General features: G+C 41.6%; 1 protein-coding gene across 2 annotated transcripts in view; it reads right to left on the reverse strand.

The window, feature by feature from the left end:
• Window positions 1–1,061: 1,061 nt before the first annotated feature.
• TRAPPC6B (trafficking protein particle complex subunit 6B) overlaps window positions 1,062–23,436 on the reverse strand; it is a 47,140-nt gene continuing 24,765 nt past the window's right edge. The window contains exon 6 of one of the 2 annotated variants that reach the window (XM_077463399.1): window positions 1,062–1,447. In XM_077463399.1, the coding sequence (XP_077319525.1) occupies window positions 1,401–1,447 (47 nt within the window). In that variant the 3' untranslated portion in view covers window positions 1,062–1,400. Of the gene's footprint in view, window positions 1,448–9,722; window positions 9,860–23,436 lie in introns of those variants that run through there. The other variant, XM_077463398.1, reaches the window with a different exon arrangement.

Below are 23,436 nucleotides of genomic sequence, written 5' to 3' on the forward strand. Positions count from 1 at the left end.
GTTGTCACCCTTTCACCAAGCTGCTTGGCGATGGTCTTGTAACTCACTCCAGCCTTGTGTAGATCTACAATCTTGTCCCTGACATCCTTGGACAGCTCTTTGGCCTTGGCCATGGTAGTGAGATTGGAATCTGATTGATTGCTTCTGTGGACACAGGTGTCTTTTATACAGGTAACAGGCTGAGATTAGGAGCACTCCCTTTAAGAGAATGCTCCTAATCTCAGCTCATTACCTGTATAGAAGACACCTGGAAGCCAGAAATCTTGCTAATTGATAGAGGATCAAATACTTATTTCACTAATTAAAATACAAATCAATTTGTAAAAAAATTTTTTCTGGATATTTTTGTTGTTATTCTGTCCCTCACTGTTAAAATAAACCTAGCATTACAATTATAAACTGATAATTTCTTTGTCAGTGGGCAAATCTACAAAATCAGCAGGGATCAAATACTTTTTTCCCTCACTGTAAATTAACAGAATCAGAGATCGGTACCAAACACTCTCTGTACCTATTCAAGAAAGGAAGGGGCCAGTAAATTATATATTTACTGGCCTCTTTCCCTGCGCTCCATCCAGACACATACCCAAAACCACCGGTGGCAGGGCTGAGGGGAGACCAGGAGAGCACACAGGGGGCCGGGGGAAGCAGGACCTGGATAGGAGGGGTGGTTGCTGGCAGGAAATAGAGGAACCAATCACATCCATTTTCCTCCTGCAGCCACTGAATGCCTGCAGGAAGGAGAAGAGGAGAAGTGGACTTTGAGTAGATGCAGATGGAAAATAGAGGGGATCGGTTCCTCTGTATGCTGCCACCCCTCTTGTCCAGATGTACAGGGGTGTCGCACAGGCCCCCTGGAGCACAGGTTCAGGTCACAATTGTGACACCTGTGACCAATGTAGGTGCACCCCTGATTATGCTAATATTTGACTGTATACATAAATGTTCTTGTTTTCTTGTTATTTTTGACCAGAGTAGATCAGAGGTCAGCTTCTTTATCACTCTGTTCGGTTCACTTGCCATTCTCATGCCACCTAATAAGAAGACACACTAATCTAGAGTGAAGTTTAAATAGCCATAATAGCCTTTTATTATATATAACTGTCAGAAACCATGACTCAGACTGAGCAGAAAAACAGTTAAATCGTACTTGTTTAATAATAATAATAATAAAAAGGTAAACAGAGTAAACGTAGTCAAAAAATAGCCAGAGTTCATGAACCAAAACAGATAGCCAGACAAGCCAAAACATCAGGGAGCAAGAGATGAGCGTAGTAGAAGAGCAAGCAGGATCTGGAGCCAGAAGGAATGTCAGCCAAGCAAGTCTTTAACAGGAACACAGGAGAGCATCTCAAGATATGTGACCAAGGTGAAGGCAGAGATTATCTGGACTGGATCGCTTAAGTAGGCAGGACTGACGAGCAGGATATAAACAACAGGTGAGTCACTGTGGAGAGAAAGGAGCTGGCAATTAGCCGACAGCTGAGCGGCCAGCTTTTAGAAGGAAGAGCTGAGCCCAGCCCTGACAATAACATACAATTTAAATAACAAAACATAACATGACAAATCAAATAAGGTTGCAAGTCACTGAAGGCACCAAATAACTGTACCAAATCCATGTGTCTGTGGCACCAGTTAGCTATGTAATGCCCCCAGCCGCAAAACACCACATTGGGGACTATTTAGATGATCTCAGATACATACGGACTAACTAGAGGACACCACACTTTAGATTGGTCCCCATCTATTGTCCCAAAAACACCAGATTTACATTACCTTCAAGGCCACAAAAAGCCAACATCTGCTTTGACCTAAATCAAGAAGGACCAGAATCAAAAAATGGGTGGGATAGAGGGAGGGAAGCTCACCTACGAAAAATACAGATCTCCAACTGGAGCTTTCTTACTCCTCCCACATTGTCTGGTTCCCCTTTCACTTAGTCATGTAGTCCCTGCACTTATTTCACTTCCTTCCTAGTTATGGGCCTGTCTTTCACGTCATTAAATATGACTCACAAAAGCGATTCGTTTAAAAGTGGATTACAGGCATAGTAAGCTAACCAGTTTGTCAGTAATATTATTAAATTAGGGAGCGTCCAGGAAAAATAACAAAGTATTATGCCTTTGAAGAGGTGTACCAAAAATAGAAGAGTAGTGCCAATCATATGTCCTGAAGTTCAAGGTTGTTTCAACACGTGAAGCTGCATGACTTTTGATGTTTGATTGCAAAAACCTGTTTAAATGAAGGAATCTCTGAATACAGTAAACTGTAGTCATCTATAGTATGCAATCAATCAAATAAGCAATAAGAGGGGGTACCATCACCCTAATGTTACAATAGAAAAAGCCTGCACACCACCTCTAATGGTCACCCGCAAAGGGAGGAAATGGACTATCTCGGTTCCCATCATACAGAGTAGATTAAAAGTTATGGTAGTATTTCAATAACACAAATGCTAAAAACGAATATATCCAGATGTATTGATCAATAAACATACATCACAAATTGACAAAAATGAATTTATACATAAAACCACACATAGCCCTAATAACGTGACACCCTCACTGATACATAGAAGCCAGAGCGTATAACACATTAATCCTCGTAGTGAGTCTATTATCCTCTACATGTTTTGTGGACACTACCACTTCTTCAGTAGGAATATTTTAAAGACATCATCTGTAACGAACCTTAAAGAGGAAGTAAACCCTGATGGGTTTACTTCCTCTTTTTTTCCCTGCAAAGGTAAAGCATAATGGACTACTATGCATCGCATAGTAGCTCATTATGTGTCACTTACCTGACACAGGAGCCAGCGAAGTCACCGCTGTCCCCTGTAGTCCGCCGCATCCATGTTGCTGGTGGCGTCTCGCAGCTCCGACGAATCACAGCGGCGCAGCCGCGATGACGTCACTCCCGCGCATGCGCACGGGAGTCGCGTCTCGCAGCTCCGCCGCTGCCATTTAGTGCGCCTGCGCGCCGCTGTCTACGGCGCATGCGCCGTAGACAGCGGTGCCCATTTTCGGGCAAATATCTCCTAAACCATATAGGTTTAGGAGATATTGCTTGGACCTACAGGTAAGCCTTAATCTAGGCTTACCTATAGGTCCAAGTTGTTTGGAAGGGTTTACTTCCTCTTTAACAGTAAACCAAAAAACATCTTAAACATGGTACATAATACAAGCATCCTATTACATGTGTCCTATTGGGCATGTGTCCCTTAGCCACAGCCACAGCAGAAAGTGATAGGAAATCCCTCCAAAGTTAGGGAATCTATGGTTGTCCCCAGGATCATCACCAGAACTAGTGTTCCCATTGGAGCATTTATCCTCTATCCCTGTTCTGGTGACAACCTAAAATTTGGGATTGTTTTTCACTATCTGTGATAACGGTAAACATGACACATTGGGGGAGATTTACTAAAACTGGTGCATACACAATCTATTGCAGCTGTGCATAGTAACCAATCAGCTTCTAACTTCAGTGTGTTCAGTTAAGCTTTGACAATAAGCCCCAGTTCACACCGAAGTGATGTGTCATGCGATTGGACAGGTCCAATCGCATGACAAGTGAGACCCTATTATCGGCAATGACACTGTTCAAATCAGTGCAATGTCAACTTTGCGGTGCCACATCGATTTGAAAATGTAGTTCCTGAGCTACTTTTGGCGATTTTGGGTGCGACTTGCATAGACCTTTGTGCGTGAAGCTGCACAGATGTCTTCCAAGTCGCACTGGCATGCGGCTTTGAAATCTTGCGATTTCAGATGAAGTCGCATGATGTAAAAGCTGCATTCAATGTGAATGAGACCTAAAACCTAGAGGCTGTTAGATTACCATGCACAGCTGCACCAATTTTAGTAAATCTCCCCTATAGAGAGGGTACTGTAGCGTGAACTGTGACACAGACAGCAATAAAAACCTAACAGCACAAAAACCCTCTCCATTCCATCTAAGGCCTCATGCACACGAGACGCAGGTGAAAACTCTGCTCAAAAAAATCTGTTTGCATGTCGCGTTTAGCCGCGTTTGCGTTTATAAGCGTTTATAAAGATAACATCATGTAGACCCTCCCCAAGCTCTCAAAGCATGTTTTTTTTTATCTATTTCTGCTATTTTGATCAGAGTGAGCAGCAGCAGCATAGAGAGCAGTTGTACACTTGCATTTACCTCTCTTTCTGTAGTATATATTTTTTAATGGATCCCATATTGAATATATGTCAGGAAATGCTCCTGATGTTGCTCTTGATGAGACAGCAACGTCGTCGCAAATTTCGTGAGAGGTCCAGAGTCAGAGCTCGTCGATATTGGACCCATCCGTTGATGGGACAGCGAATGTCCGTTGGATATTTCACAAACATGTATGTGCAGCTGCGTACCTACCCCAACAAGTTTTTTAATTTTAGCCGGATGTCTATTGTCACATTTGATCTGCTCTTAGAAAAAGTACAACCTGGTCTGACATTCATGGACACCAATATGAGAAACAGTGTGTCACCAGAGGAACGTCTGTTGGTAACGATCAGGTATGTGTATATATTTATAAAATATATTTATCTATAGATGTACAGATGAATTTTTTTCTCTGTCCTTTATATAAAAAAAAAATAATGTCCATTTATAGCAAATTATCCAATTTTTTTAAAATATCTAAAATTTTCTTGTGGCAATTTTTAACATGTTTTCATTATTTCTAATATAAAACAATATTAAAATAGTTAATTATTTATTTTTTAATCTTAATATATGTTTTTATTGATTTTTTTCTAGTTTCAAATTGTTTTATTTAAAAGCAAATCTATGTTAATTAGATGTTTTATAATTGTTTTAAATTTATTTGGCCAATTTTTTAATATATTTTTATCGTGAAATGTGTACTGATTAATATATTTTAATTCTTTGCTGCTGTATATGGTAGTATAATATTTTTTAATGCCTTATTAAAATATCCAGAATCCTAACCCTAACCATTCATCCTAACCCTAACACTAACCACTAACCCTAAACCCTAACACTAACTCCTAACAGCTAACCCTATCCCTTACACTAACCCTAACCAACCCTAACCCTAATCCAACCCTTAATTCTAAACAATAACCCTAATGGACAACCACTTACCATAACACCCAACCCTAATGACCAAATTACATTGCCGCAGATGGTCACAGTTGACTTTGAGGCCATGTATCTCTGATGCAGAAAAGTGCATGTCATTTTGCGACCCGAATTTGGGGCCCCCTATCTCGGGGTCACTTGGTGACAGGATCCTCAAATTTGGATATGTTGTAGTGCCAGTTCCACTGTGTCTGCATACCATTTGGGGTTCCTGGCAATAATTGGCCCCAAGATATGGGCCCCCAAAGTCGGGTCGCAAAATGTCATTATCTGATGCAGAAAAGTGCATGACATTTTGTGACCGGACTTTGGGGGTCCCCTATCTCAGGGTCACTTGGTAATAGGAACCCCAAATTTGGATATGTTGTAGTGCTAGATACACAGTGTCTGCATACCGAATTTGGGGTTTCTGGCAATAAGTGGCCCCAAGATATAGGCCCCCAAACTCGGGTCACAAAATGTCATTCTCATATCATATTTCTGAGTTTTCAGGTCCAAAAAATTGGGTTCCTTTAAAAACGCATATAAACGCAAACGCGGCTAAGCGCGGGTGCCGCGTTTTGCGTCTGAAACGTGGAAATTTTTGCGTCTGAACCCATTTTTTTGCTTCTGGAAAAACGAGGTTAAACGCAACTGCATAAAAACGGCAAAAAACAAGATTGTGTGCATGGACACATAGGATAACATTGAATGAGTTCAGGGGCAGTTGAAAAAAGTGTCCAACTGCATCTGAACACGCGTTTAACTGCGTCTCGTGTGCATGAGGCCTAACAGAAAAAAATAATGTTTCCTAAAAAGTGAAACTTTACTAAGTAAAGCAACATTGTTTGTTTCCCCATCCCCAGGCCGCAGACTGGTCCCAGTTCATGGCCTACTGGGCCATGTAGTAAGGGGTGGGTGGCAGGCGAGTGAGCAAGCACAACCTACACTGCCACCTTCCAACCATCAGTGGGCCATCAGTCACCGCCATAACACCGGGCACAGTGCCTGACTGCTCTGCCTACTGCACCTGACCGCGCTCAGTCCCCGCCTAGTCCGTGCAGCTTAACAGATGCTCTTGCTCACACCGCCGGACTTCTAGTGAGTTCACATCATGTGGAATTGTTCTCTATGCCAGGGATATTGGGTACCGCTGTCTTACACAAACGTTAAAAAAAATATAGAATTATTTTTTGCTTTTTCTTGATTTTATAACTGTAAAGCGGCACTCTCTGCTTTTCAGCCTAGGTCAAAATCCGGCTGTATCCCCTTTTTTTTATCAGGGCCTGCGTAAACACTTCGTATTTGATGTCCAGTGGCAGGGTTCTCTCAGGAGCCAGAAGAGGGTGACATTTATTGAAAAGTAGGTGGGGTAGGTGATATCCATTTTTAAACATTCTGGAGCAAAACGTTTCAAAGGTTTGCCTTTTAAAACAGATTTTTTTTAAAACAAGAGGTTGGAGGAGGTCTTCAGATACCACTGCTAGCCATCGATTTTTAGCTCGATTCTCACATAAAGTTACGCCATTCTTTGCCTATGAAGCCTAAAACAACAGGTTAAATTTATCGTACCCCTCCCCAGCAGCATATACTTGCCTTCCTTTCACTCCCTCACTGATCCATTTAACCGATGGGAGTGAAGGAAAGTCACGTGTAAACTGCAATCTACTAGAGTTGTAGATTATATCAAACTATGGTCTCCCAATATGACAAGTACTGATCCCATGATGAAATATTGGAGGTTCTTGGAGACTTCTATTAGCATTGAATGGTTGGCTCTTGAGTTGAATTTGATGGGCCAGTCAGTGCTGGCCAAATTGTCAGTGGCTTGAAATCTACTAAACTTTAAGATTATTTTCAATATGGTGGAATGGTTGAATTCAAACAATTTGACAAACTTTTTAAATCTCTTTCCAGACTCATAGGCATCCACAGGCTTTTTTCTGAGGGCCTTAGAGAGCCATTTTTATCTTGGCATGATGACACCACACACACATCAATAGCAAAGAGAACACCAGACCCTAGATATCTGAGGCCGCGTACACACGGGCGGATTGTCTGCCCAACTAAGTTCGTCAGACAATCCGACAGACAGTCCGTCCAAACTTTTGAATGAACGGACTTGCCCACACACGGCACTTTTTGAGTGGACTAATACGGCGGACTAAGTCCGCCATACAATCCGCTCTACTTTTGAAATGAACGGACTCGCCCACACACGCGGAGAAAAGTCCGCTCATTTCGAGCGGGTATCCAGGTAGGCGGGGCCCGCGACGGAGACGTCGCTGGCCCCGCCGCCTGGAATGGACTTAAAGGGGAACACCAACGCCGAAAAAAATCGGCGTGGGGGTCCCCCCTAAGTCCACAACAGACCCTCGTCCGAGCACGCTACCCGGCCGGCCAGGAAAGGGGGGGCGAGCGAGCCCCCCCCTCCTGAGCCGTACCAGGCCGCGTGCCCTCAACATGGGGGGTGCCTTGGGGAAGGGGGGGCCGCGCGGCCCCCCCCACCCCAAAGCACCTTGTCCCCATGTTGATGAGGACAAGGGCCTCTTCCTGACAACCCTGGCTGTTGGTTGTCGGGGTCTGCGGGCGGGGGGCTTATCGGAATCCGGGAGCCCCCTTTAATAAGGGGGCCCCCGGATACCGGCCCCCCACCCTATGTGAATGAGTATGGGGTACAATGTACCCCTACCCATTCACCTGTAAAATAAAAGTACCAAAAAAAACCACAACACACGAGATAAAATACTTTATTGCACAGCTCCGGGGGTCTTCCGTCTTCGGGGGTCTTCTCGCCGGACTCCTCCGCTATCTTCTTGTAGCTCTTTTGCTAGCGGGGGAGTCCAGCTTTCTTCCTCCCCGCCGCCGGCCTCTTCTCCCGACTTCGGGGGTCTTGTCCCCCTCTTCGGTTCTTCTGCCGGGCCACCACGCCTTCTTATAGCTCTTTTACAGGCGGTGGCCCGGTCTTCTGTCGCCGCTGTCGCTGTCGCCGCCGCCTTCCGTTCTTCCGTTCTATCTTCTAAACCTGTACGGTTTAGAAGATATTTATAATATACACGTACGCTGACGTCATCGGTGCATGCGCACTTTAGAAAGGGTGCGATTGTTCCATTTCTACGCGACTCCGGCTTTACCTTTGCAGGGAAATAAAGAGGAAATAAAACCCACCAGGGTTTGCTTCCTCTTTAAGTGTTTGCTGTTTGTAAAATGGTGACCAAAGGATCCTTTTTTTGACTGATATACTCATGGAGTCACACATCCACACATTTGTTTATATGAGTCTGAAACCTGGGCAGTAACTTCAACAACTGATCAGACAGCCTGTGGATCTTTATTTTAGTAAACAAATCCTGTGTACTACTCTATGGACTATGATTGTGATATGTGCTTGTGAGCGGTTCTGAATGTTGCAGCTGAATTTTGAATAGACAACGTTGTCTTATTTAAGGTGCTGGTGGTGGGAATTGTTTACCCATTGTAATTTTTGTATGAAAGTTCCCTTATCTTAAAGCGGAGTTCCACCCAAATATTTTTTTAAAGTCTACAAATACTGCAGCTGCTGACTTTTAAAATTTGGACACTTATCTGTCCAGGGCACCCGCGATGCCCTCACCCGAAGCCGATCTGTGCCTCGGCTCTCTGGTGGAGGCATCGCCATCTTCGGTAAGGGAATCAGGAAGTGATCAGGAAGATTCACAGCCTGGTTCCCTACTGCTCATGCGCAAGTCGCGCTGTGTGTCCTCACTGGTCCCTGCTGTCTTCTGGGACCCGTGTGTCTCCCAAAATACAGCGGGGGGGGGAGGGGGTGGAGAAGGGGGAAGGGGCTGGACATCATGTCGTAGATCACCGCAGAGCCTGGATCACACCTTGACTGGTGAGTCAGCGACTTTTAGGGACCACTGTGCTTGACCATATATTGAGCTTTTCTGCGTTTATACCCTAGTGAGTTACTGGCAATCTTTTGTTTTTTGCAAAGTCGTAGGTGTCTTTTCAAAGGGGCCTCCCGAACTCATTGATACTCACTTAGCTTGATATCCCTCCACCTTTTCCTTCATCCTTTGTATTTGGTGACAATAGCTTTTCTAGGAATGGGGGAATATGGGCAACCAATCGCTAGGCCCGAGCAATGTCACATGACAAAGGGAGTAACGTCACTGCCCCCTAGCGTTCAACACCAGCCAACACTGGACATATTAGTGCCCACTCCAACTGAGGATAGGGTGGCTGAATATCAGTGGGTCAAGAGGCAAAGAGTCCACCACTTTGCCTTGAATAGGCAGAATGACTTTTCTAGCGCTATAAAAATCATACATGTAAATGCTCAAAAAACATCGGATTGAGTATGCTTTAGAAGGACATCATAAGGGAGGGATGGCACAGAGTGTAGTTTCACTCCCCCCTCCCTTACTTGTATTTGCATAATAGTCTGGGGAAGTGATAAGGGAGGATTCAAGAATTTCAGGCTTAATCCCTCTATGACAAAATCTAGACATGACTATTGTGCAAGAGGTGAATAAGCATCATTTTAATTGTGCCTGTGGCTGTCTGTACACCCTATCAAGATGTTGAGATTTGCTGCGCCTGAAATGACAGAAAAATGAAACAAGTCTGACTTCAAAGAGAACCTATCACCATCGTTCTTTAATATGTCCTCACACAGCTGTTGAGTATCACTTCCACAATGCAATACATCAAAGAGCAAATAGGTCCCTACAAATGGAAACTGGAGAGAAATGTCCAAGTTGTGGATAGAAATCACTTGAACCTGTGAAGACACAAGCATTGCATGACTCGGATTTATTGCCAGAATAAAACAAAGACCTCATAATTGTTACTTCATATGGGGAAAGGTAGGAGAAACTTTCTGTATAACCTGAATCTTCCAGTCACGATGTTTTGCAATTCACAAAATGATAATTGATTAAGGTGTACACCAATCAGCCCTAATATCATGACCACCCACCAAAACCTGTCGAGTCATGGGCTCCACTAGACATCTGAAGGTATGCTGTGGTTATCTGGCACCAAGCCATCAGTAGAAGATCCTTTAAGTTCTGGAAGTTGTGAGGTGGGGCCTCTATGGATTGGACTTGTTTTTCCAGCACATCCCACAAATACTCAGTTCAATTGAGATCCTGGGAATTTGTAGGCCAAGTCAACACCTCAACACCGCTGTGTTCCTCAAACCATTCTTGAATTTATCACACTAGGCTACCATCTTCTATTGCTCCATGGTCCAGTTTTGACGCTTACCTTTCTACTGTAGGCACTTTTGGCTGTGGATACGGGTCAGCATGGACACAATAACAGGTGCATTGCGTGTTCTGACACCTTTCTATCAGAACCAGAATTAACTTTTTCCGCAATTTGCCCTAAAGTAGCTCCTCTTCTGGATAAGGCCACATGGGCCAGCCCACGTGCATCAATGAGCTTGGTTGTCCATGACCCTCTCCCTGATTTGTTTTTCATTCTTTGGACCACTTTTGGTAGGTTCTAACCACTACACACAGGGAACATCCCACAGCAGCTGCAGTTTTGGAGATGCTCTAATCCAGTCGCCTAGCCATTAAATCTTGGCCCTTGTCAAAGTCACTCAAATCCTGACACTTACAGATTTTTTTTGCTTTGAACAAATGAATCAACATGTTCACTTGCTGCCTAATATATTCCACCCACTTTCACATGCCGCAGTAACTAGATAATTAATGTTATTCACTTTACCTATTAGTGGTCATAAGGTTATGACTGATTGGTGTATGTAAAACCAATACATGTCTTGGAATTTTGCAGAGGTAAAGGTTAGGTTTCAGCTTATTTTTTACTCTGTGATCTGTTGAGCAGATTTCCCTTTAGGCTTCTTCCACACGGGCTGTCTGATCTGGTCCGCCTGTAAATTTTTCAGGCGGACCTGATCGGACCCTCTAGTCTCCTCTATGGAGCAACGGATGTCAGTGGACACGTCTTCTGACACCCACCACCATCCAATCCGATCTTGTCCGCCAAAAATAGACAGATGGTGGTCCTATTTTCCATCCGTCCGGCGGATCGTATGGCAACAGACAGGCGATCCATTTCCATCCAATAGACCTTTAGAGGGAAGTGGGATTGTGTCTGTGTCTGCTCTGCACAGTGGAGCGGACAGGACCCATCATCCACTTGCTCGGCGGGGATCAGCAGAAAGATCCCCCACTGAGAAAATGGATTCTGCTTAGCGGAGGCACCTGTGTGAAAGGGGTCTTATTTCCTGCCCCAGAGATATAAAAGGAAGGGAGAGAAAAGCTCTATATTAGGGATATTCCATTCTTAGGGAGTTGTTGATGAAACAGGCATCCCCACTGAATGATTTCACCCCTATTCCTGTTCTGGGAGCAACTCAGAATTTGGCATTTTCGCTTAATTACTGTCCTGGTAATAATAGTCACCAGGACAAATAGAGAAAGCGAATCCCCCCCAGCGGGACACAGACAGCAATTAAAAACCCAGCAGGGCTCTTAACCCCCTCAATACTCTACCCAAACCAATAAACATGCTGTTGGGCTGTGTTACACATTGTGGAAACTCTGAGTAATCTTTTACTGTTATAAATAAACATTCATTCATAATAGTGATCTTAGAGAGGGCATGGCTTTGTGTTGGCCTAACCTCCCCCATGGGAACACCCATAAATTTGGGCTTCAAAATGGAGGTGGAGCTACAGCATTAGGCATTAAGCATTTAGAGCGTGTTTAGACCTGTGAAACCATTTGTTTACAGTCTATACTGACCCGTTTACTGTTTATTTCACGTTGCAATGCTATATATCTTGATACCATTTTTGCATTGTCATTTGGTACCATGTAACCGTTTCACTGGTCTTGTTCTTTCTCTGTAAACTCTAATAAAAACATTGAAACAAAAAGAGTGTGTCTAGGAATTAACATGGCCACAAATCTGAACGGGACTAAGTGCTATAAGAACTTGTTCCCCTGGGAAGTGATATATATCTTTTTGTAATTCAACTACTTGCTGTCTGCGCCATGGTAAAATAACGGACGGGAACCCTATTGTTCTGGGGGGATGTCATATGACATCCCCCTGAGAATGTGCCTCGCGTGGCTGCTCCGGAGCGATCTGTCACCTGCTGTGTTCAATGGACATAGCTGATGACAGATTAGTGTACCGGTCCGCTGCAGGTACCATGTGATTGTCGTGACCAATCACAGCTGAACACATGGCAGCTGTAAACAATGAATGGCTTCCTTTCATGCCAGTCAATGTATACAATTGTGCTGCTAGCTGTGATTGGTCACAGTGATCACATGGTACAGACAGAGCCAACCACAGCCCATTTATACCATGTGGTTAGCTGTGATCAATCACATCTAATCACAATACACAGTGTCATTCAGTAAAAATATTTTCTTATAGCAGTGAAATTCACTGCTTTAAGCAATCATAGTATGAAAAAAACAAAAATCCTGATTAAATCGTAGTTCCCCAGTGGCGGCAGCACTTATGCAGCCCCAGACCATGACACTCCCACCACCATGCTCGACTGTAAGCATTGGCAAGACACACTTGTCTTTGTACTCCTCACCTGGTGTCCGTCACAAACACTTGACACCATCTTAACCAAATACGTTTATCTTGGTCTCATCAGACCACAGGTCATGGTTCCAGTAATCCATGCCCTTAGTCTGCTTGTCTTCAGCAAACTGTTTGTGGGCTTTTTTGTACATCATCTTTAGAAGAGGCTTCCTTCTAGGACGACAGCCATGCAGACCAATTTGATGCAGCGTGCAACGTATGGTCTGAGCACTGACAGGCTGACCCCCCCCCACCCTTCAACCTCTGCAGCAATGCTGGCAGCACTCATACATCTATTTTCCAAAGACAACCTCTGGATGCGACACCGAGGTTGTGCACTCAACCGCTTTGGTTGACCATGGCGTTGCCTGGTCTGAGTGGAACCTGTCCTGTTAAACCGCTGTATGGTCTTGACCACCATCCTGAAACGCAGTTCCAGGGTCTTGGCAATCTTCTTATAGCCTAGAACAGTGATGGGCGAACCTTGACAACCCAGATGTTTTGAAACTACATTTCCCATGATGCTCATACACTCTGCAGTGTAGTTGAGCATAATGGGAAATGTAGTTCCAAAACATCTGGGAGTGCCAAAGTTCGCCATCACTGGCCTAGACCATTTTTATGTAGAGCAGCAATTCTTATTTTCAGATCCTCAGAAAGATCTTTGCCATGAGGTGCCATGTTGAACTTCCAGTGACCAGTATGAGAGAGTGATAACACCAAATTTAACACATCTGCTCCCTATTCACACCTGAGACCTTGTAACAGTCACATGACACCGGGGAGGGAAAATGGCTAATTGGGCCCAATTTGGACATTTTCACTTAGGAGTGTACTCACTTTTGTTGCCAGCGGTTTAGACATTAATGATTGTGTGTTGAGTTATTTTGAGGGGGACAGAAAATTTACACTGTTATACAAGCTGTACACTCACTACTTTACATTGTAGCGAAGTGTAATTTCTTCAGTGTTGTCACATGAAAAGATAGAATAAAATATTTACAAAAATGTGAGGGGTGTACTTCTGTATATTAGTCCCTGGTTTTACACTTGCACATTCTTTTCTACATATATAACACGTGCATATTACATGTTAAATGTATATATACCAGTAGTGGTATAGCATTTGTAGGGAGGTGTTAGTATATGTACTAATTATAAGGAGTCCATCATCATTAGATTGCAAAATTTATTTTGTGATAGTGCAAATCTATAGAAATTCCACAAATTTTGGTTTGTTTTGACTATCCACTAGTGATGCACTAGGACTGAGCGGCAGCACTCATAATTGAAATCCACAATTATCCATTTCTTTGGCACTGACTCTCCTTTCCTCCTCGTGATTTAGGAGAGGCTTCTCTTGTGGACGAAACCCATGCATGCCATTCCTCTGTCTTGTATGCCGTATTGTGTTACGAGAAACAATCACCCCAGTTTGGCTTTCAACTAACTGCATTGAACTTGCATGGCGATTTTTTTCAACCCTTCTCATCAGAAGACGCCCCAATCGAGGTGTTAACATCCGTAGACGGCTTGGACGTCTCCGTGAGATGATTGCAGTTCCATTTTTGTAAAATTTTTGTATCGCTTTTGCTATAGTAGTCTGACTGATCTGCAAGGCTTTACTTATCTTCTTGTAGCCTTCACCTTTCTTGTGTAAAGAAATTATTTCTTTTATTTCTTTCTCAGGCCTTGTGACATTTCTCCTCCATGTGGTGCCATTGCTGACAGCATGAAGTGGGAAGAGGTTTTCTTTAAGTAACACCCTTTTATAAGGCTATTTTCACACTGGGGCCGCCCGCTCGATTTAGCACTGTTTAAGCAGTGATTTTTGACCACTAGCGGGGCGCTTTTAACCCCTGCTAGTGGCCGAAGAAGGGGTTAAAAGCACCCGTGTTGCGATGCTTCCGAAACGCAGGGCGTACTGGGAGCACCGTATACAGTGCTTCCAAACCACCACAAAGATGCTGCTTGCAGGACTTTTTTCTAACATCCCACAAGTGCACCGCTCCAGTGTGAAAGCACATGGGCTTTCACACTTCGGTGGCATAGGAGGCAATTTTCAGACACTTTACAGGGACTATTTCTAGTGCTAAAACGCCTGAAAACTGCCTCAGTGTGAAAGGAGCCGAATCAATTGTCTGCTGGACACCTGTTTAAGGAATAAGTAGACTCCCCTGTAGTTGAATTCTTGTTATTAAGAAATTGTTCTCCAAACTTTAGCTTTGCTCCTAAGACTTTCATGAATTTCTTAGGAAAAATACTTTGTGTGCAAATTAAAAAATCTTTGTTGCAAAAAAAATTACCCGCATTTCAATATATATATAGCATTAATATATGTATATAGCCACTTAGCAGTCCCTAGATGTAGTTTTATTTTTTTTAGGCTTTTTGTTCCTTTATCTTCACCTGGCGATCTGGCCAGTAACAGCTCCTAGCTGGGCTTTAAATGCATGACTAACTAATTAAAGCCTATCTACAGCTAACACTTCCAGAGCACTTACAGCATACATATTTTTTTTTTTTCTTTTGGGATAAAGATTTTTACTATATGGAGAAAAGTGGACCATTGTAAGCACCTCCATCAGTGTTAAATCCTTTATCTCAACCCTTTAACTCGGACAGACTGCATATGCAGCATCCGCCCCTGAGGAAGTGTGTTATACACAAAACGCATCGGGCATCTAGGAGGCAGTCATATCCCTTCTAATAGGAATCAATTCAGAATCACTATCTACAACCCATGAGGTTTACATTATTTCCATACTTTTATAATATTCTTATGTGCCGTTCAGATGACATGTCTGTGTAGATAAACCTTTACTTATCAATTTTATACTCTATGCTACAAAGCTAATATGTATGCAATCATGTTATCTTGATGTTCATGCAATGGGTGAATGTGTATATAAATAAATGTATTTTTTTACTAATTTTTGTACTTAATTGTTATGTATATTTATCTATGCCAATTAAAAGCTTTTACAACCTAACCTCCAATAGTCAATAACCTCATCTAAAGTCCCAACCTTCTTTTTTTGTGCATCTGAACCAGGGATGGAGGCACATATATATGTGCCTCATTTAAAGTCCCAAAAATGTCTCCCATATTTGCATCATATGTGCCATTTTTTATTTTGGCCATGGTCCCACTTTAATGTGAATCTTAGGACCCTTTCACACCGACTGCTCTTACGAACGAATGAAATACTTGTATAGCGCACAATGCGAACTGAATCGCCTCTAAAAACTTGCTATGCTTTTCTCAAAAACGCACATTGTGGTTGCTCGCCTCCCAGCATCCACCTGTAAAACATGAAAACGTGTGACTCAAAAAGCACAAAAAAAACAAACAAAAAAAAAATAAAAAAAAACACACAACTGCAATGTGTTTTTGTATTGATTTAAATGGGAGGTGAGTCTTTGGTGTGATTTTGAAACAAAGCAATAAACATGCGACATGTAGGACTTTTCAAAACGCATCGCACCTGCAGGGCACTGGTGTGAAGAGTTATTTTTGGGGGGTTTACCTTGTGCAGGGCGAACGTGCAGGAAAAGCAGACCAGTGGGAAAGGGCTCCTAATGATAGACCCACTTTACATAACAGTAAAAATAAAGCCATACCAAAAAAAGAAACATTGATGACAGTTTGTTGTTCCAATCAGTTAGTTGTTTTAGTTAGTATTCATACATTTGTTAAACACGATCAAATATGTAAACACTTGATATGACACGATCTTACAACATTCTGAAAATAAATTATTTAAAGAGATTTCGTTTCATGATTAGCTATAATTCCCCGACCAATATTTTCCCATTAATTGTACATTGGACATAAACAAAAAAAATAAAAATGTAATTGTACATAAAAAAAAAAAAAAAAAAAAACATATCTTGCTAACATACATTATAATACTGACACAAGTGAGTACTGCATGAAGTTTTACAGATATATAAAAGGCGCATAAAAAGGTTCATGCTCTGCGTAATAGTCCAGAACAGCCTTTCTCAACCTTAACAAGTTGGAACCCCTGAAATAGTTACTGTATCTACAACCAACAGTGCATTAATATTTTGTTTATATATATATATATAAAAAAAGTTGCATAGCAGTCCGCCCAGTGAAAGTGCATGTTTATTCACTCTATGCAAATAAAGCAGAAAAATTAACTAGTGTTATTAGGCCATTTCACGTGCTGTATGAATGTTTTTCATGGATTTAAAAACAGAAAATACAGCATTTGGCCACTAGAAGGCACTAAGTAACATAGGAATTTTCCATGATACTTGACCCCATCTAGTGGCCCAATTTGATATTGCTCATTTGCTCATTTTAAATCAATGAAAAACATTTAACCAGCACATGAGGTTGTGGCAGTTATTTGACAGATAAGCTAGCTTTACCGTAATTGCCTTCCTGAAAACTGACTAGTCATTGTAATCATTTTGAGCGTGTTTGCATTTGACAGCATTGATGCATAGCTGTGAACAAATGTATTATATTATCTTTTGGAGAGGATTCCATTAATGACAGTAAACACAAGACAAAATAATTAAAAACATAACTCAAATTAATTCAAACTTCTTAGATAACAACTTGGTCTGGCAAAGTATTAAAGGGTTAATAAACCCAGTAATATGAAAATAGTTCATAAATAAATTATGTAAATAATTGTGTGTTGATAAGTTGAAAAAAAAAATTAAAATTAAAAAAACAAAAAAAAAAAAAATATATATATATATATATATATATATATATATATATATATATATATATATATATATATATATATATATATATATATATATATAAAAAAATAAGTGTACCCAAACCCAAGATTACAGTGGCTGCATTCATTTTCTTTTCCTGATCCTGCCAGTACCACACTTCCTGTCCCAAGGTGACAACCCTCCCAGCTGTACTGTATCTACTAAGGAACAGCGTTGTCACTCTAGGACAGGAAGTATATTAGGACTACTGAACTACTACCCCTATTATCTCCACAACATATAGGGATTGAGGTTTATTGTGGTTAACAAACGCTAGACAAATGTTAAGATAAAAGTTTGAAATAACACTTCAGAGTGCACATCATTTTTTTGCGCCATTTGCACAGAGTGAATAAACATGCACTTTTATAAATTTTGTGCCCAAGTCACAAAATGAACGTACATGCACATTTATTGGGTGGTTCGCTATGCACATTGTTTGTCGTTTATAAAAACATCCCGAAGCTGAGGCATAAGAATAAATAAAAGAATAAGGGCCGGTTCACACAGCGAGGCGATGCGAGGCGACACGACTAGCCTCGCCTCGCTCCCGCAAGTCGCCCCCGTTCTGTACAATGGAACCGTTCTGAGAGGAGCGACTCGAGTCGCTCCGACTCAGAAAAAAGGTTCCTGTACTACTTCGGGGGCGACTTGCATTGACTTCTATACAGAAGTCCTCTGCAAGTCGCCGCTGAGGTCCCCGCAGGTCGCGGCGAGGCAAGTCGGAGACGCCTCGCCGCGCCTCGCTGTGTGAACCGGCCCTTAGGAATGTGGCATACTTAGTGTATTTGAAACCCTGGGCTGCTTTATACAACTGTATTTTTTTGCTGGTCAGTGAAAAGTTACTTGTTGATGAATAGGAAGAATGTTTCTTCTATTCATTGTCAGGATTAAGAATACTTCTTACAGTGGGCATCAATGAGGAGATCGATCCTCTAAGCCCCTGTACACACGGTCGGAGATTTCGACAACCAAATCCGTCGGATTTTGTCCGAAACCGTTGCATACACACCGTCGGACTAAGTTGTCGAAAAATCCGATCATTCAGAACGTGATGACGTAATTTCGTTACGATGGGACTACATTCAGGCTAGTAGCCAATAGCTTTGATGTAGGAATTTGATCTGAGCATGCGTGGCACTTGGTCCGATCAAAATTCTCTACACATGATCGGAGTATGTCCGATCGAAACAGTTGGTCGGGAAATATTTCCAACAAGTTGGAAAATTGGGTCCGACGGATATTCCGTCGGAATCAGTCCGATGCATACCACACACAGTCGGATTATCCGACAACACGGTCCGATAGGACACATTCCGACGGATTCTACGACCGTGTGTACAAGGGCTTAGAGATAACTGAAAAGATAAAAGGCATGAAAAGCAAGGCAAGTGCTCACTGCTCAAGGTACCCCTAGCAGGCTCTGGAGGAACCCTAGACTTCCACTGAACCATTGTTGAGAAAGGCTGGTCTAGAATATATCCAAATATAAAAATCCTTAAAAAAAAAAAAAAAATAATATTCATAATGCTATATGTAATGTTTCTAATGGACAGAACTTAGGCAGGTATAAGGCCAGTGTTTAATGGGCTTTTGCTCGCTTCAAGCAAGTTTTGCTTTCCCATACAAATCTAAAGGAATGAAAACCCCCATTGAAGCAAAACAGAAGGAGGTCAACTGCAATGTCAGATAATTTTAGATGGTTTCAGAAGCATCTAAAAATGGATATCAAACTGATGTCATTGACACAAGCCCAAAGCCCTTCAACAATCAATGAAACATACATTCTGATTTGTGAAGGGTTAATGTACATTGCACATTGCCATCTAGCTTGCTGAACAAGGCCAAAGACTACTTTTTTTTTTAAAGTAGAGAATATCTCCATAAATATTTTACTGAAAAGTGCACCACCATGCCTAAGTTATCATATACTGCACACTTTTCCTATGCTAGGCTGCCCAGAGCACACTTTTATTTCGTATTCAAAACAAAAACAAAACCCAAAAAAAAAAAAAAAAAAAAAAAAAACACAACACCTTTTTAAAACATACAAAAAACAGCATTTTGAATTATAAATTTCAATGCAAAAATCATTTCAGGATACAAAGACCACCTTTATACAAATTCTAACATGCATTATAAAGCAGATTATTTATATAATATACATGTATAATAACTGGTTAACACACCAAAACATAAAAACATATGCTTAGCTACTATCATGTACTGACACATAAAATCATCGGGCTGTAAAGTATTTTGTTCTCTGGCAGAAAGATGCAATAAAAATGAAACATATATAGCTATATACACACACAGCGGTTAGGCCGGTCATACACTGTACGTATCTCGACTGGCTTAACAGGAACCGGCCAAGCTTCATATGGTTAATGGGCAGGCTGAATGTACCAAGTTGATCGACCGATCAACTTGGGAACAACCAGCCTGCTGGATTTGCTTGCGATTGTTGCAAACGGATGCTATAGCTGCTAGTGATAATCACGGGCTTCCCCAGCAAGGAGAAGACAATTGCCGATTCCCCTGATAACACCATCTGTGTTGATGGAATTGTGCAAATTTACTGCAACTAGAAATTTGCTCCATATATGGCCTGCCTTAGTGCATTAGCCTGTGCGTGAGAGCTCACTGATGTGCTGTTGGCAATTGCTTGGTATAAGTTATTCAGGCACATGTAACAATGGTTGTCTACGCTAGATGTCACCTATGGGTATCAAAGAACATCTGCCATGAAATGTTGAATACAGCTATGGGCAAATCTTGGCAGTCTCAATGAGCTAGTCAAGGCGGTCTTCAAACAGCAAAGGTGCCAGAATTTGTAGATTACTACCTTCCCTAAAGTTATGGTAGATGGCTCTGGAAAATGACAGTAGAAAACTTTGAGAGATGTCAGTAAGAGCTGCACACCCACTCAATGGGTGGTTGACTTTTTAACAGAATTTAACAGAACAATCCCTTTAAAACCCTATTAAATTCCACTAAGTATGCCATTTACACATGGCTTGCTGCCAAACCCCAGTTCCACCAGGTATGCCTAGGCCCCAGTGGTCAACAGGGCCTTCCTCTTGTAGTCCTGGATCATATGGGAGCTCTGACAACCAAGGCAGGTTGTTGGGACCCCAAGGCACATAATGCAAGTGAACTAGTAAAAAAAAATAATAAAAAATAAAAAATGGAGGCATAAGGGCTTGTGAGCACACCTTGCCTTGCTCATAGGCGAGTGAATGGAGTTATCCCTTAATTACAGAACATAGCCATGACCGATACCTTACCTGGACAAATGAAAGAGTGATGAATATACAATAATATGCATAATTGTAAGTCTAGTGTTAGCCTAAAAAGCATTTTTAGGCTACTGCCTTTCAATATGATTACTAAACCTAAATAAAACTAAATTTGCTTCAAACACACCAATCATTTTCATGACAGAAATGATTAATTGCCTTCAAATTATCCCTTTGTGCATCCATAAATTGGTTAGATCAGAAGAATTTGACAAATATTGCTCCTTTGAATTGATTGAAATGGTGGCCAAACAAACCAACAGAAACTCTTTTGAGCGATTGTTCACCTAAACAATCACAATTTTTTTACGTTATCTAATCATTTTGTATTATAAAAGAGGATGAAAGGGATTTAATTGGTGGAGAAAACTGCTTATATTCTAGGTACAATCAAATGTGTAAACCAATGTTTTATGAATGAACTGGATCACTAGGTGTATGGCCAGCAGAAGAGATGTGGCACTTCATCAAAATGCCTGTACATGATAAAATCCTAGTAGTAATTATTTAGAAGGTCACGGTTAACTGGGCATATGAAGTGTACCCTGACCTGCTCTGCGGTCTTTCCTGTGTTTCAGATATTTAAGAGGCCCTGCCATCGGCCAAAGAAATCTTAACAGTCCCCTGAATAACAAGTCTGTTCCGCTGATCATTGCTTTGTTGCAGCACTAGAGTCTCTGCTGGAATCTTCTGGCAGTGCTGAATGCCTGTGCCCGCCCGTTGTTTTATCCGCTGGTCCCTACCTTGCTGTTATGTTCTGTAGTAACATAGGGGCACAGCATGCAGAGGGCGACGCAGGCATCCAACACTCTCACAATTGTCAAATGCTGCAAATTCTAATGCCCCATACACACCGTCGGATTTTCTGGTGGAAAATGTTTGATGGGAGCTTTTCGTCAGAAAATCCGACCGTGTGTAGGCTCCATCGGACATTTTCCATCATAAATTTCTGTCACACAAAATTTGAGATCTGGTTCTCAAATTTTCCGACAAGAAAATCAGTTGTCGTAAATTGTGATCGAGTGTACACAACTCCGCGTTCTTGACGTTCGCAATTTCCAACCAACTTTGTCTGACCGTGTGTATGAAAGACAAGTTTGAGCCAACATCCGTCGGAAAAAAATCCATGGATTTTGTTGTCGGAATGTCCGATCAATGTCCGATCGTGTGTACGCGGCACAGGACTGTATCGGTTCAAAAGAGCAAAGGTCACAACGCAGACCATTCCGAAGAGATGAGCATAATACCCATTTCTTGCAGACAGTTTTTAGCATTTTTTTTTTGTTTTTTTTTCCTCAGCAGTGTTGCTTTAAGGCAAATAAAAAAAATAAAATAAAAAAAAAGTTACTATATTAACAACTCGTTAACACTGCCTGTATGCTAAACCCTCAGTTTTAGTGTTACTTTTGCCTGCAGTGATCTGCACTGAGGAGGCGGTGGGCATGATTTATTTTATTGGAAGTGCTCAAAGTGACAGTTCATCCATGTCTCCACACAGCAGCGCAGTGCGTTGCACTGCAGTATGGTGGCATGCGGTGTCATCCAGCGCGCAGCAGAAAAATGCAGCATTTCTAGAAAAAATCCGCACACCACACCAGCAATATTGTCCTTTGCCTTTAAACCAATTCAGAAAAACAAAAACAAAAAAAAATAAAAAAAACACAGGCCACCGCACATAGTGTGAATGAGCCCTTAAAGAAAATAATTGTAATGGGACCAATTAGCAGTACTCGATGAACCCAACAAAGATTATTGCAGGCGCAAGGAAAGTGTCTGCAGCAATATGTACAGAACTTTAATTTCACTAGCATCCTCATGCAAAAAGTATCCGAAAGATACTTTGTTTTTTTTTGTGCTTTTTTTTATTTTTTGTGTTAGAAAACACTTAGTGTTAGATATTTTGCATCTACAATGATTACATTGCAGAAGTTAATGAAAAACAGCACCACTAACATGCACCTGTCAGATATACGGGCCCATTCAAATACTGCTGCTGGTTGCTGGGTCACTAATAAGACTACGTCAAGCCTGACTATATACCCACAAATGTTTCTGGATAGCACACCCAATATAGTGAATCACAAAATGGCTTCAACTGGCTCTCCACCCATCAGGAAAGCTCCTCTAACATGTTTCACTCATTAAGGGCTTAATCGTGTGTGGTCCTGGGACACATTTGTGGCTACATTGCAGAAGTATTTGAACACCATGTAGCTAAAGAATATTTAAGGGTTTTATGACGTAAACATTTGTCACGTTGAGCTCTGTAAATCATAAGCCACTGAGGGTATGTATAATACTCGGATTAACCAGTGACTTTAAATATCCAATCAATGGAGTTAAAAATTTAACATGATTTTCCTACTTAATTATTATAAGGATGTATAATATCTGGCTTATCTTGTAAACCAAACAAATAAAATACAGCCCAATTGTATAAAATGTTGGTTAGAATCCATCACAATACGTATTTTTTTGGCGGACCCAAATCGGGCCATCCATTGCCCTCTATGGAACAATCGGTCCACTTGTGTGAAAGGGGTCTAAGAGTACAAATTTGGTGTACAACAATCTATAAAAAGCAAACAAATTTCATATTACATTGGGTAGCTTAAAAAGGAATTCCACGTTTATTTAAAAAAAAAAAAAAAAAAAAAAAAAGGGTCTACTCACCCTCTCCCTCTCTGTTTTTCTCAAGAGCTGG

This window comes from Lithobates pipiens, unplaced genomic scaffold, assembly GCF_037356315.1.
Source record: "Lithobates pipiens isolate NorthernLeopardFrog02 unplaced genomic scaffold, aLitPip1_a1.2 Scaffold_30, whole genome shotgun sequence".
NCBI classification, from domain to species: domain Eukaryota; kingdom Metazoa; phylum Chordata; class Amphibia; order Anura; family Ranidae; genus Lithobates; species Lithobates pipiens.